Source organism: Phaenicophaeus curvirostris, chromosome 2, assembly GCF_032191515.1.
Source record: "Phaenicophaeus curvirostris isolate KB17595 chromosome 2, BPBGC_Pcur_1.0, whole genome shotgun sequence".
Lineage (NCBI taxonomy): Eukaryota > Metazoa > Chordata > Aves > Cuculiformes > Cuculidae > Phaenicophaeus > Phaenicophaeus curvirostris.
In genome coordinates, this window is record NC_091393.1 from 45,099,320 (window position 1) to 45,114,514 (window position 15,195).

Sequence of the window (15,195 nt, forward strand, 5' to 3'; positions counted from 1 at the left end):
GTGTGGAAGTGAGTGGGTCTGGCTGAAGGAAGGCTAAGAATATATCATCAGCCTTCTGTAACCCTTTGGCAGACCATATAGGTGTCAGAATAGAATGTAGTGCAAAATAATATTTCTTAAACACCTGAATGTTCTTGGCATGGCTAGTAAAGGAATGTAACAATTGTTATGTAAAAAAACCTCCAGAAAGTACTCAAAACACAACATCCCAGGGGAACAAACCTACTGATGTACAATTTAAAATAGAAAAGATGGGCAAATAAGTAAACAAATTTCAGACAACCTAGATTTAATTTTAAGACAGCATTACGCATACATGCATTCTACATTTAAGAATGGTTCCAAAAATCCTATGTGTTTAAACCATAAACAAAAGGAAGATAATATATTTAAAAAGTAAACCAACATCATTTGTGAATGGAAGCCATTCATTCTTTTCCTCCAAATGAGGAAAAGAGGTAGGAAAATAAGTTTCCAGCAAATGAAATGTTAAACTGTGATAACGATGTGAAAAAGATTCTGAGTGACTGACTATGAAGTTGAAATAAAGCTCTTTTTCAAACACATCAGATTCACAAAGTCTGCCACAGAATTGGTGGGCTGAAAGATGATCAAAGAGCAGTCAAGAAAGATAAGGTCATTGCTGAAAAAGTAAATTAATGATTTGAATCAGTTTTTGCTAGAGACTGTCAGAAAGATTCCTCCACTGGAAATATTATTTACAGAAGAGGAGTTGGAGAAGCAGTCGCAAACTAGGTTGTTAACTGAAGAGGTGTAGAAATAATGGATAAATTGGATAGTGAGAAGGCACTCAAGGCTAAAATAGGTGAATCACAGCAGTTATTATTTAACTGCTCACAAATATTCTCAGTAACTGAGAAGCATAGGATGTCAAATGAAACATCATATTTTAGAAGCTTTCCTTAGGAATCCAAGGAAAACTCAGATCTGGAAGCTTGATACCTGTGCCAAGCTAATTAGTGGTGAAGAAATATAATGAAAAATATTGCTGATAGAAAGACATATTACTTTATTACAATTCAAGAGCTAGGAAGTATTAAGTGAATTTAGTAGGAGGTTTAAAAAAAAGCAAAGGGAAGGGTCTTTTTCCCTATGACGTGTAAATGATATGAGAAAATCCTTATTATGTGATCAGTGTAGATTTTAAAAGGTGACATGGGTTTAAGGTGAGACTGAGTAAGTTAATGGAAATCCTTTGAGGCTTACCAAACATCTAGAAACTACCTATAGCTCTGGAAATCCTCAAGGAAGTATTTACGTTTGTCTTTGTCTTGTTGTTGGTATGCTGATTTGGCTTCTGTATGAGGCAGGCTACCATGCTATGTAGGCCTTTTGATTCTGACATTGTCCAGGCATTCTAATGTATTGTGATTCCATTTGAATATCTTTAGTAGTGTCTACGTTGTAAAACTTAGTTGTGGGCAATCTGTGAAATCAGAAAACTGTATAATAGCATTTGTTGGTAACACAAAATTTAAGATCTTTTGTTCTAATAGCAGCTTATGGTACTAAAAGAGAAATACGATATGAAATTTACTCTTTCTAAAAGCAAAGTAATTAATGGAATAAAAAAAGAAAAGAATTATGTCTGAATCTTGTTGGGCTAATGTTGAACTAAATTCTCTTCAGAGCAGAGAATCTACAGCATTCTCAGAAGTTCTCTGAAAAAAAGTTGGTGTAACATCATACTGAAGTTCAAAAATGAAAATATATGGACTACTCACAGTTTCCTCAAATGAGAAACTAGAACACTGTCACTGAAATAATTCAGTTTGAGGTCCAGGTTTAAGAGGGAAATAACCCAAAACAACTAACCAACCCCACCAGGAACAATTATTTTTATTGGTTTTTTAAAAGAAACAAATTTCCTCCCACTGGGACAAGTGTCTGTAGTGTTGAAAAACATGATGGCAGAGAAAGGAAGCAGACTAATAAAAGAGAAAAGGTCAGTTGGTAAACATTAAACACTATGGCTCAGATTCACTCAAGAAGCATTTAGACTGTTCAGTCAGAGGAGGTGATGATATCGTATCAGAGGGATCACTCTCTAAATGTCCTGTTTTTATCTTCCTTCCTAATAATTTTCTACTGGCCTCTGCTGGAGACAGGGCATTGAATTAGGTAGATCTGTGGTGTTACAAAATAGCTTTACTGATTTTACAGTTAACTAGAGCATGCATTTTTTTTTCAATAACTGTTAGAATTTTGGTTCCAAACCAAATACAGGAGGCATAGCTTGGTAACTAAACTAACTTGAATATATACTACTGGGTCCAATCCTGTTTAACATCTTTGTTCATGGTTTGGATGGTGGGGCAGGAAGTGCCCTCAGCAAGTTTGCTGATAACACAAAACTGGGAGAAGTGGCTGATAATGCCAGAGGGGTCACACTGCCATCCAGAGGGTCCTCTACAGACTGGAGAAATGGGCTGACAGGAACAAGGAGAAGTACTAAGTCCTGCACCTGGGAAGGAACAATACTATTCCCCAGCATATGCTGAGGGCCATCCAGCTGGAAAGGAGCCACACTTGCAGAGCTAGGTCCGATTCTGGGCTTTGCAGTACAAAAGAGACATGGGTATACTGGGGAGCATCCACTGATGGGCTACAAAGATGGCGAAGGGACTGGAGCATCTCTTCTATGATGAAAAGCTGAGAGAGCTGGGACTGGTCAGCCTGGAGAAGAGAATTCTCAGGGTGGATCTCAGCAACGTTTATAAATACCTGAAAGGAGAGTACAAGGAAGGTGGATCTAGGTGCTTTGCAGTGGTGCCTGGAGACAAGACAGGATAAGAACAAACTGAAATGCAGGATGTTCTGTTTAAACATCAGGAAAAACTTTTTCACTGTGACGGTGACTGAGCACTGTCACACATTGCCCACGGAGGTTGTGGCATCTCCATCCTTGGAGCTATTCAGAAGCCATCTGGACATGGTACCTAGCTCTAGAGGGCCCTGCTTGAGGAGGGGGTTTGGATCAGATGAACTCTGGAGGTCTCTTTTGATCTCAACAATTCTGTGATTCTGTGACAAAGTATTTTTGAACATACAGTTGCTAATGCAGCCACTGGAAAAGGTCATCATAACCTTTTGCTTGAGTAACTCTGACTATTGAACTGGTTGACAAATGAGATACCATTCAAAATTATTTTAAAAAATGAGAATTTGGCTTTCATTGTGGTAACATGTAGATGTTCTGTAACAGAATGCTCATTTTCCCCAAGTATACCATTTGTTGGAATATAATCCTAGAATAATTCTTTGTTAAGGAAAAGTTTCTAGGGTTGAAATCTACACAGCTTTCATTTAATATCCGAAGTGGTGATTATCTCAGCCTTGGAATTGGTAAATAAAAATTTTGCATAAAACCTGAGCAAAATCTGAGATTGTTCTCTCATGGGACCTTGGATTATCCAAATTGTAGCAGCCCAATGGGTGGATTAAAGTATTAATATTTTCCTGGCTGATTCACCTTTGGATTTTAGCACTGCTGTAGAACTCGTGTGGCTCATACTGCAGTATGCTAACAGCTAGTTTAGAACATCAGTGTCTTAGTTGCTTGTGGAGCTAGCCTTTGCAGGATACAGAGCTATATATGAAGCACTATGATGATCTTGGATGGCACAGTGGTAGATAGATATTGAGGTCCCTGTTCACTGGAACAGTTTCCAGATCTGATTAAAAAATATTTGGAGGGTAGGGGCCATGTTAGTGTCTTGACTAGAAAATGTGCTATCATGCAAACTGCAAGATTGTGGAAGAAGAAAAAGAAAAAGAAAGTGTGCTCTGCAAAAGCACAGTGATGTCTCATTCTAAGAATCATATTGAAAATATTGTGTCTGATCTCTACTTAAACTTCTTTAAAAAAAGTTATTTAAAATTCTTACTGTTTATTCCTGATGCATGACAGATGTTTTCAAAGTACTCTTATTCTTTACCTTATTCTTTTTTTCAAGGAAGAGGAACAACTTAGTTGGACACTGTTCAAACTGAATATGTTTCTAGGGAGAAATTAATGATTTCATCACAGATGTTGAGAGGAGGATGAATAATTTAGAGTAATTAATTTTGCCTGCATAACATTTTCCCTTCAGATTAATTTTGATAAAACTATCCAGTTTTAATTTCCTAATCTCAGTGTCATTCTGGCATATATGTTTGAACACGTGCCACATTTCATGTGGGACATAGCTGCATTTCAATAATTATGAGAAATTATTTGTTACTTTAAAATGAAATTATGAAACATATAAACACAAGCATGAAAGACTATATAAATGACAGTTGTCATCTCTACTAGTTTAACCTTGCCAAATAGATGTGCTACTGGCAGTTAGACCCATGAAACCATTTAAAAAGGGGTCTCTTCTGAAAAGGATGCCTTTTGTTTTGATTTTGTTAATTTACATTAACAAAACTACTTTTCCAAGATGGTGGGGTTCTTTCCATTGTTGTCTTAAGACTAGATTTGTTCTTTGAAAAAAAAATAATCAAAAGATATGACTGTTATTTGTCAGTTGTGTCATTTAGTGTCAAGCTGTATGTGTGATTCAGACTTTTAATTCACTGTGGGCACTTGCTTATTCTGATGCATGGGCTTTTACCTGCAACTTGTTCCCCCCACCCCAGTCCCAAAACCTTAATTTTTTGTGTTTTTCATGAGATAGTCCAACTGCCATACTGCTTATATGGTGTGGTTGCTATTTCAGGGTGAGATAGGGGACGTTTTCAGCCCTACTTGAAACATATTTCGTCTTTAACTCTGGAGTATCAGAGTTCAGTCTTTACTATTCTACTAATTTAAGCTGTTACCCATCTATATTTGATGCCTGTAAGAACGAAATCTCTTGGACCCTGTTTAAAGGAGGTGATGGTGTGAAAAAAACCACTCAAAAGAAATGTATTTCTTTTTTCACAGGTAAATATTATGCAAAGAAATCTTTGGGTGTGTTCTTACTAAGACCTTGCTTCTTTTGGAACGATCTGGTGATTTCCACTAGACATATTGCCACCTACTCTAGGCTTCTTTTGAAGTTTGCTCTCCACACATGTTCTCCTCTCTTTCTCTCTTCACTGGGAACTTGAACAGTTTGCTCTCTCTGTAATGTGTTTTTGTCCTGCTTGTAGCCAGACATTTCTCATTTAGGAAAGTTTTCTTGCTTCCTCTGGGTTTTTTCATTACAACTTTTGTTTGTACCCCTTTTTTTCATAGCATTTTGTTCTGTTCATTTCCAGCCAACTGTCTCTTTTAATTTAATTACCTGTAGTCAGGAGCAACATTGAGTCAGAACTCAAAGAGAAAGTGTTGTTTAGATCTCTAGAGGAGGTAGCAATATCACCTGTTCCTGGAGATAACATGGCAGGAGCCTAGAGTTACCAATTCATACTTACGCAAGGTACGCCTGATAGTTGCTCCTAGCAGAGTTGGTCCCAGTGATTTTGTGTACCTGTAGATACAATGGAGCAGAATGCTGGGCATGATGAGGTTTAGGATTTCCCTGTTGGTAGTAAAAATAAGTTGATAATATCACTTACCCAGGACAAAACAGAGGTTGTTTAATAAGCCTTCTATCCAGCACCTGTAAAAACTCCAGGAAAGACAGAGCTACTGCTTTGCTGGGAGTGGTTGACTTGCTGTCTCTTCCCTCAGTGTAGGGCAGCCACTGCTAAACGTGTACCAGCTGGCATTCCGAGTGCAGCTCTTTGCCTAAAACAGAGGTAATACGATCACATTCAGTGATAGTGACTTGTCACTCAAAGCACTGAGGTAAGGTGCACAACATGTTCATTGCAGAGGATAAATAATTCTTTTATTCATTCTAATCTTCTGCACATTTGGCTCAGCATCTGGACATTCTTACAGTGTACCAGCCTGTAATAAAAATGCCCCAATTAAAATTTAACACTTCAGAATACATGAAAATGAATGGCTTCTTTCTTACCTCTCCCTAGGGAGAATATTATCAATATTTTGCTATACCTGACATTCTTCATCTTACAGGCCTTTTCCAAGAACAATTCTGTAGCAGCCCATCTGGTTTATTTTGTTGATTCACAGCTAATATATGCCATGATTGGCTGAAAAGAGAGGAGAGGAAAAAGATTGCTTATTTCTGTTGCATTACCCTTAATGCTCTAATTGGGGTCAGAGAGTCTCTTTATGAAAGAACCACAGAGCACACTTACCTAGAATGTTTCTAGACTTCAGGACAGGGTGAGCAGAGAAAGGGTGGCAATCTTTACAGAAACCACAGTATAAATGGACATTGCTAGTGTCTTTGGAAGAACAAATACTGAACAGAGTTCTCAGAAGTGATAAAGACTTTCTTTAGGGACCAGGTGAAAACAGTTGCAACTCAGGAATTTGCTTCAGCTTGCTGAGAACACGATTCAAAGGAAATGATGTATTGTGTAAAGAGGCAGTGGGAAAGGGGAGTTGCTTATGAATCCTTATTTTGTCTCGTCTGGCTGTTGATGCTTACAGTATTTCAAGAGTTACCTTATCCTGGCATTAGAAAACGCCTACTTCAAAACTGCTCTAACAGGTGCGAACAGACCCCTGTTTAATCCTAAGTCCCATTCCAAGTATCTGTTCCTTTTACTCAAAACTTCTGAGTCCTTTGGTGGTTTGATAACTTGAAAATACCTATTTTAAGCTACAAAAGGAGAATTGAGTTGCCTGCAGTGTGGTCACTATTGTAGGGCCTTCATATGTGTATGCAGTTGGTCTTACAGTCTTTCTGTAGCTGACGACTTTGCTTTGCTCAAAATGTTTTTTACTGTAAAGCTTCTCCATAATTTGAGTCTGTGGGTACATGGAATATTTCCTGGGGGAAATCTGCTTTCTAAATAAAGAAGGTTTTCTACATTTACAAAGACATTCATACAGTGCCTGTAATGATTTTCATTGGCGTAATCATGGCAGCATTGCTGTCATCTAACTCCTTATTGCTTTAATAATTCTCTTCAGATTCACACTTCCCTAATTAATGGACGGCCTAGTGCAGATGATCCTTCACGCATATTACTGGAATTCACCTCTGCCCGCTTTATTCGCTTGAGATTTCAGAGGATACGGACACTAAATGCTGATTTAATGATGTTCGCACACAAAGATCCAAATGAAATTGATCCCATTGTTACAAGGAGGGTAAGTTCTAGCAAGACAGTAGAAATGCATGTGTAGAAGTTTTCTTACATTGCAAATACTGTACCTGCCTTTGTTTGCCATAGGAAGATTTGGGAGATGATGAATACCAGTTGTTATCTGTTAAAATCCTGATGTTAGAGAATTTCCTGTATTTTGTTACCTTCCCTATAGCAGAAGTAACAATTTTATCTTTTCTTCTTAATGGTGTTATAAACATGCATGACATGCTTGCTAACATAAGCACGTAGCTCCTTTGGCTGCAAACATTTGGGTGCAGGTAATTGACAAACAGTTGCTGTTAGATAATGTCCTTTTGCCTCTTCTGCTGCTCAGTCCTTTGCTATGTTTTACATTCCTTGAATACTTTGAGCAGAATTTCTACTAGTGGTACTGTAAGTAGTAGCCACTAGTAGTAGTGGTGCTGTAAGGGCCTGAATGCAACACTTTTAGCACTATTATATGATTGATGCTAACAGTAAAAATTTTACATTGTGCCTTAGCTTAAAAGAATGAATGTGGCACTGAAACTCATACCACACCTGAGTCTTCTCCACCGTTACTGCTATGGGCACAGCTCTATCTCTTCCTTCTGCAGTCTGTACTTTCTTCCTATGCCACATCTCCCTGTTTTCCTGCTGCTCAAATGTTGTGTGTTATTCTGTTTCTCCTCTGATTTTTCTACTAAGCATGCTTAAAAGCATTTTTGGGGGATGTATACTTTCCCACTTTTTTCTTTCTGCTCACTTCCTCTTTCTGTTGGTCATCATATTTTCTTTTGGAAATCTTAGGGTACTGCTATGGTAAGTTCTGTTATGAAGATGGAGTATTGTTATTTTTGGCTTTAGTTAACATCAGTAATCAATGGTGGATAACTGTAAAGAAAATTTGCTTCTTGTGTTCCCAATTTGTGGTTTCCATTTCTTCATCTAAATGCAAAGAGTGCTGGCTATTTATAGAAGTTTGGAATGTGCCATTCTGGTTTATATTACAAACCCAGAAACCCTTCCACTTGAGTGCAGTAATTGCAGCCTTACTTGTTATAGAAACTGTTTACATAAGAGTGCACATTTAAGAATCTGATTTTAAGTGAACAGAAGCACGAAATTGGATTCATACTTTCAACATGACTCTATACTCATGATAACCTAGTGCAGGACAATCCGCAGATTTCTCAAGCCAATAAAGAACAATAACTTCAGTGTGGCATCTCTTCATGAGACTGTCCTCAAAGGAACAAGGAGAAACTGGCCATATTTGTCTGGCTGTCTCTATGGAATACAGTAGACAAGCCACTATTCCACAAAAAAGGGAAACAAATGGTACATTTCTGTGTGGTAGAAGGTTAATTGTGAGTTATATGAGTTTCCATTTTGTTTAACCCATTTATTAATGATCTGAAAAAGAGATTGAACACAGAAACAGCTAAATATGCAAAGAGCCTATGTTTGTTTTGATTAGCCAATTGTTAGGATGTTTAAGGACCCTCACCAAAACAGATGAAATGGACAAGACGGCATGTAAGATTCACTTTTCATAGAAGTCATAATACATGATTATAAATATCTCTCCATCCTTCTTTCTGGTTAGGACTATTAATCCCCACCAAAGAAAAAATAGAAATGGTCAAATGGCACAGCAGTATGTCAAAAATTATTTAAATTTCAGTGGTGAAGACTATTCCGTAGTCATTCAAAAGGCCAATAGTGAAAAAGGCTTCTTTCCACAGTTCAATGAATGCCCAAATAAGACTCAGCTAAGGTCAATAAAGGGATTTCTTAGTTTTTGTTCTAGTCTTTCTCTTCTCCCCATCATCATGCCTTTTCCTTTTCATGTTTTCTGAAGGTAATAAATTCTGTAGCATTTGACTTTTCATTTTCCAGTGTGAATATAGCCTTTTCCTATTCCTGTGTTTGGTGTATGCTGTGTATAAATTGACATGGCTCTCATGACTTCAAACAAATGGAACTGTGCCAGTTTATACCCTTTCTTTCACTAAGTCTGAATCTGTTCATCAAGATGCAGCTTGGATTTCACTGTCTGCTATATGTGTAATAGATCAAAAAAGAAATAAAAAAGGACCTGACAGTTTTGTCACCAGAAATGAATTCTACAGTTTGGCACCTTCATTTTTAATCCACTTAGCAATTCAATTTCTGTTTTGTCTTACAGTATTACTATTCTATAAAAGATATCTCTGTTGGAGGCATGTGTATATGTTCTGGCCATGCAAAGTCTTGTCCACTGGATCCAGCGACCAATGTATGTATTTTTCTTTTTTTTTTTAGTATGCTGTACTCATAGGGTGGAACATGAGAAAAAAATCTCAGTGTTCCTCAGAGTTCTCTGAATTTATGTCTGTTCTTCACCTAGAATGGTCAGAAGCAGTGCTAGACTGAAACAGTGCTGGCAACCAGAATAATGAACATTCGTACGACGTCAGTGAAGGGTTTCTCTGAAATGAAAGAATGAATTAGAATTATTCAGTCTGTATTGAAAGCTTCCTAGGAACAACAGAAATTTGGATTGCATTATGCATCTGTAGAAATGAGCGTAGTCACTCCGTCTTTTCTTTACTGATATTAATCAAGATGTTTCCTAAATGACTGTCAAGTACTTAATCGATACTTGCAAACAAACGATGGCTTTAGAACGGCACATTTACTATTCAGGAAGTATTAATTGAATGATCAGTCAAGCTATCTAGAAAATCATGAGCTGTTTATAATGTCTTCCAACTTGTAGCTTTCTTTTTGCATGGTTAATGAACATGTGACCAATGTAATTGTAATTTAGAAATATAATTAGTTACTGATGATCCAAATCTATGCACAGATTATCACTAGTACAGAATGTTCAGCCTACTAATATTACTAATAGACCACATTGTGGGTTTCCTTCATTTATTATTCACTTAAGTAGGAGCTTTGTAGGATTTAACAGAAAATCTTGTTTGTATGTGACGTTAAGCCATTGTGTAGGAACTGATTAATAAAATCTTGGAAGAAAGCTTATAGAGTATGCATTTACAATTTTATGCAGTTTCCATGGGTCCTTGTAAAAAAATTACAAACTCCTTGGGTTGAACCTTCTAAGCTTTTACTGGTATTATGTGTATAGCAAGTGTCGAATTATGGTTTCAGATTACCTCAGTTATCAACCTGCAGCATTGTCTCAGTGCTGTCTGTTAGAATTGGGCCTTCCTCAGAAAATAAGTGCTGTTATTGCAATTATTACATACTTCAGTTCAAATAGTTTGGCTACTCGGTAGAATAAAAACATTTTGACAAGTGTGATGTCTTGTTTTGCAGGATGACAAATATATATTTGTTGTCTGACCAGTAAAAAAATAGTGTAAAAATTCAAGCCATAAAAGATTTGAAATATTTGGTTTAGTTCTCCAAGAATACTCTTTAGACTGAGCCATATCAAAATAGGCTTTGGCTTGTAAACATCATGACTGTAGTTGTTAGCACAATGTTGTGGATCTGATGGCAGGTCACCATCTGGCAACTAAACACCACCCAGCTCTTCGCTCACTCTCTCCTCACCCTCTCCCCAGGCGGATGAGGGATAGGATCAGAAGAGCAAAAGTGAGAAAACCCTTGGGTTGAGATAAAGACAGTTCAATAGGTAAAGCAAAACCTTCTCATACAAGCAAAGCAAAACAAAGAATTAATTCACTACTTCCCATCAGCAGGTGTTCAGCCATCTTTGGGAAAGCAGGGCTGTATCTGAGGGGTCCTAGCACTTTGGCTTATTTGCTGTATTGTGGAACTTTCATTCTGCACCTTCCTTTCTTCAGTTAGTTGGAATTAGATTTTCCTAAGCTCTTCTGGCCAACTATTTCCCTTTGCATCATGTCTGTTTTCTTAAAATAGAGCTATAAAAGTTAAAGGCGGTCTTTTGTCTCTCAGTTGGTGAATGCAGGATACATAATGAATAAAAATGAATAAACGAAGGAATCGTAGAGTATAGCCAGTCTTAGTGTTAACATTTTCATAATTTGAACTGGAATGCAGATTATGTACATGGAAACATTCTTTAAAACATCACATTGTGTAAATATTTGTTTTTCTTTTAAATTAGAAATCCGTCTGTCAGTGTGAGCACAACACATGTGGAGAGAGATGTGATCAGTGTTGTCCTGGTTTCAATCAACAGCCTTGGCATGCTGGCACTTTCCTGGTTAAGCATGAATGTGAATGTAAGTTGAAAGTGGTACAGAAGGGAAAGTTTATGGCAACTGCTGGTGGAAATTGAAATCAAGTCCTACATGATGCTGCACTTAATTTTATTTTTAGCCACATTTGTTTATGAATCAGTTATTGTTTTCTTATTTAGACCAGCTCAAAAGAGTTAATGGAAAAACTACATGTAGAGTTATGGTTTTATTGAACTCAGAATATTTTATTGTACCATGCTGATATTGATGGAATACTGTAAAAAAAATAATTTTGACTTGTTTAATTTTTATAATTATGGTTGTTTAATTTTGAACAAGATAAAAAGACTGTATCCTGATAAACAAACAATGTTTTTTTACATTTTTTATTATATTAATCTTTAATGACATGATTTTTGTAGAAGTGACACTTTTTTATATATTGTAACGTTCAACTGTGCTGAAACAAAATATTTTTATATGATCAAAAGACAATTTGAGTTTCTGATTTTTTTAATGGAAAAAACAATGCATATAGATTTTCAGCATGAAATGAAAACATACCTTGAAATACTAGTTTCCCACAGGGTGGGATTTTCATTTTCAGATTTACTGAAGTAAGGTTAGTTATAATTGAAAGGTAACACCTTACTTTCAAAAGTCACATACAGCTTAGATTTCTGAACTTAATAAAACCTAGTGCTCCATTACATGTAAGTGTTTATTCAATTGTAGGATTGCAGCTATAGTTTTACTGAGTGGTTAAAAATAAATAAATAGAAACAGATCTCACCATATAAAAAGTATAGTAATTGCTTATTTGTGTCCTATGAATTTTGGTTACAGAGGTGACGAGGACAAGGACAAGAGGGAATGGCCTCAAGCTCCGCCAGGGGAGGTTCAGGCTTGACATCAGGAAAAAAATATTCATGGAAAGGGTCATTGGGCACTGGCACAGGCTGCCCAGGGAGGTGGTTGAGTCACCTTCCCTGGAAGTGTTTAAGGGATGGGTGGATGAGGCGCTGAGGGGCATAGTTTAGTGATTGATAGGAATGGTTGGACTCGATGATCCAGTGGATCTTTTCCAACCTAGTGATTCTGTGTCTTTATTTCAGCTGGGACTGTGCACTGGGAATGGATTCTGAAATGAAGCTAGGGTTCATTTATTTTCATGTTTAATTTTTGAGAGACACTCATTATGCCCTATTCAATCCATAGTGAATTATTGTACTTTCATGGTGGAAACTGTTTCCTGGGTCTGTTTCAACTAAGATGAAAATGACTCCCTACAATGTTGACAAGCTTTGAATTTCTCTTTATGTGGAAATGAATGTTTTAATATCATAGGGGAAGGAAGAGGGAGCTACCTAATTTTCACAGCAACATATTATTAGATTAGCCCTCCTGCATGAGGACTTGATGTAGACTTCAAATCTGAACTTCTACAGAAATTTTCAGATAGGGAATCCCTTTGTTCTGACTAAATTCTTATATGCCTATGTGCAAATCAAGTGGTTTTAGGCTGTCTTTTAGCTGTCATGGAAATTATTTTCCCATACTTATACTAATCTACTGCTTCCCTTATAAATCCTCTTGATTTCAAATTAGCTGACTGCATAACCACAAAACGGTTTCTGGAATATCAATTTAAACAGAGAAAACCCTAAAACAAAACAGAAAGAACATAATTAGGCTCTATCTGTTGACTTCCATATTCCCCCAGGCAAAACATTAAGGGGAAGATACAATATACAGAATTCCAGGCTGTATTTGTGGTGGGACCACCTTACTTTTCACAGCTGTAGTAGTAAATTAATGTTTGGTTTTGCTGTCGGTTGCAGTGTGTGCAGCACCAATGATAAAAACCCTTAGTAACAGCATGTCATCTCCAGCCAGAAAGTATTTGCTAACACAGTTCTTTCTCCCTTAGCATGCAACTGTCATGGGAAGACTGAAGAATGCTACTATGATCAGGGTGTTGCAGATAGAAATCAGAGTTTGAATGTCCATGGAGAATACATTGGGGGTGGAGTGTGTGTGAATTGTACAAGCCACACGGATGGCATAAACTGTGAGACCTGCATCGACGGTTACTTCAGACCTAAAGGGGTAAACACACATTCTTTTGTCACTTCACTGTAAAGCTTAGTGTTCAAAACATCACTTCAGCATGGAGAGTTAAGTTATTAAAAAGAGATTACACAATTTAGACTGCCGTTTTGTGAAGGTTAACTTCCAATTCTGACAGTGTAGCAGTTGCTTTTCACAGCTGGAAATCTGTAAAGTTCACACTCTCAGAAATATGAAAGTGAATTGTGTTGATATGAAGGAATGCACTTGACGTCAGGGCCTCCAGCTAGTATTTCAATTTAATTTAAAGGAGGATATGGGCCTCTAAACAGAACTTTTGCCTCAGTAATGAATCTCAAGATTTGTTATCAAAGATCAAAGAAATATTGCTGTATGTGGTACTAGAGAAATACAGTCTATAATTTTAATTTTTTAAACACAATGTAGAATTAATAACCACTGAAATTCTATAGTGTCCCATGAATGCCTTCTAGTTTCAATGCAGCAGGAATAATTTTTTATGGTTTATCATATAAGGCTGTATTTTTGTCCAAGCTGAAGCTGTCAGAAGGTGAGTCTTATATTAGGTTGTATTGTCAGTATGGGCTGTGCCTGTGCTTTAAACAGCTACCCTATTAGTGTGTGCTTAAATTCCTGTTATTTTATGTGTATAGTTTTGGTTGGGTAAATCATGGTGTTTAGCCTGATTGGTTTTCAGCCCTTAAACACAGAAGATATCAGCAAATAACGGTAATTGCATTCTCCCTGATATAATAGTTTCAGCCTTAGAGCTTGAGGAAAGAGGTACTGATCTCTTCAGCTGCAGGGCACTTGATTTTTTTCCTCTGGATCTGGTTGTCATCCAACTAATAGGGAATTTATATATGCATGTATGTAGTGTATCTGTAGTATATCTCATTCATGCAGAACTTCTAGTTTATATTCCCAGTGTGATATTAGACCTGGGTTTAAATTTGGTTGATGTAAATTTTTCAAGAACAAAAGGAAATTGTTCCATTGTTCAGTGCTCACTTTTCTTTACTCACCTGTTCTGTTCATTTGCTAACTAATTTTAGTTAGGTTTTTGATTCATGTTTGCCATAACAACTGAAATCTTTGTCAATATTACTTTAGGTAGTGAGTGCTTAAAATCTACTTCATTACATTTGTTGAGTTTAATTATACAAGGGACTGTTGTTGAATCCACACCTGTTTTTTGTCAGTTGAAAGCGTTGGTATCTATATTACTTAGATGTTTCTAAATAAAAATCCAAAATGTAACTTTCATGCCTAGACTGCGTTTGGCAACAACCTTGTTTTTATTAATGTGCAAGCTACCTATACAGAAGTTGTTCTCTCCTACTTTTTGTTTAAGAAGTAAATTGAAGTTCTCAGTTACTAAAGGTAGGATTTTTGTTTTGTAATCTCTGTTTTTATAGGTATTGCCAAATAGCCCAGATCCATGCCAACCATGTTCCTGTGATCCTAATGGGTCTTTAAATGATACCTGTGTCAAAGATGAGAAACATGCAGAAGAAGGTAAGATTCCTAAAAGACAATGATAAAGCTTGAGTTAAAGCTTAAGTTCAGCAGTGGTCAAAAAAAAGCTAAAACACATTTGTGATATATCTTTAAAAAAATAGCAAATTTTTTTTAGGTTTGCTCATGTGAACAAGAATCCACCTGCATATTTATGATACTTTTCTTCAAAAAGTAAGATTTTATATTCTCAAATTTGATGAGGCTTCTTTCAGATTCATGACCTGCCAACTTGGGTACATTTGGAAGTGTA

At 36.7% G+C, this 15,195-nt stretch overlaps 1 protein-coding gene across 1 annotated transcript in view; it reads left to right on the plus strand.

Moving 5' to 3' along the window:
• LAMA2 (laminin subunit alpha 2) overlaps positions 1–15,195 on the plus strand; it is a 362,543-nt gene that overhangs the window by 126,427 nt on the left and 220,921 nt on the right. Inside the window, exons 5-9 of the mRNA XM_069851862.1 lie at positions 6,992–7,171; positions 9,341–9,430; positions 11,258–11,375; positions 13,264–13,442; positions 14,843–14,942. Coding sequence (XP_069707963.1) covers positions 6,992–7,171; positions 9,341–9,430; positions 11,258–11,375; positions 13,264–13,442; positions 14,843–14,942 — 667 coding nt within the window. The remainder of the gene's footprint in view (positions 1–6,991; positions 7,172–9,340; positions 9,431–11,257; positions 11,376–13,263; positions 13,443–14,842; positions 14,943–15,195) is intronic.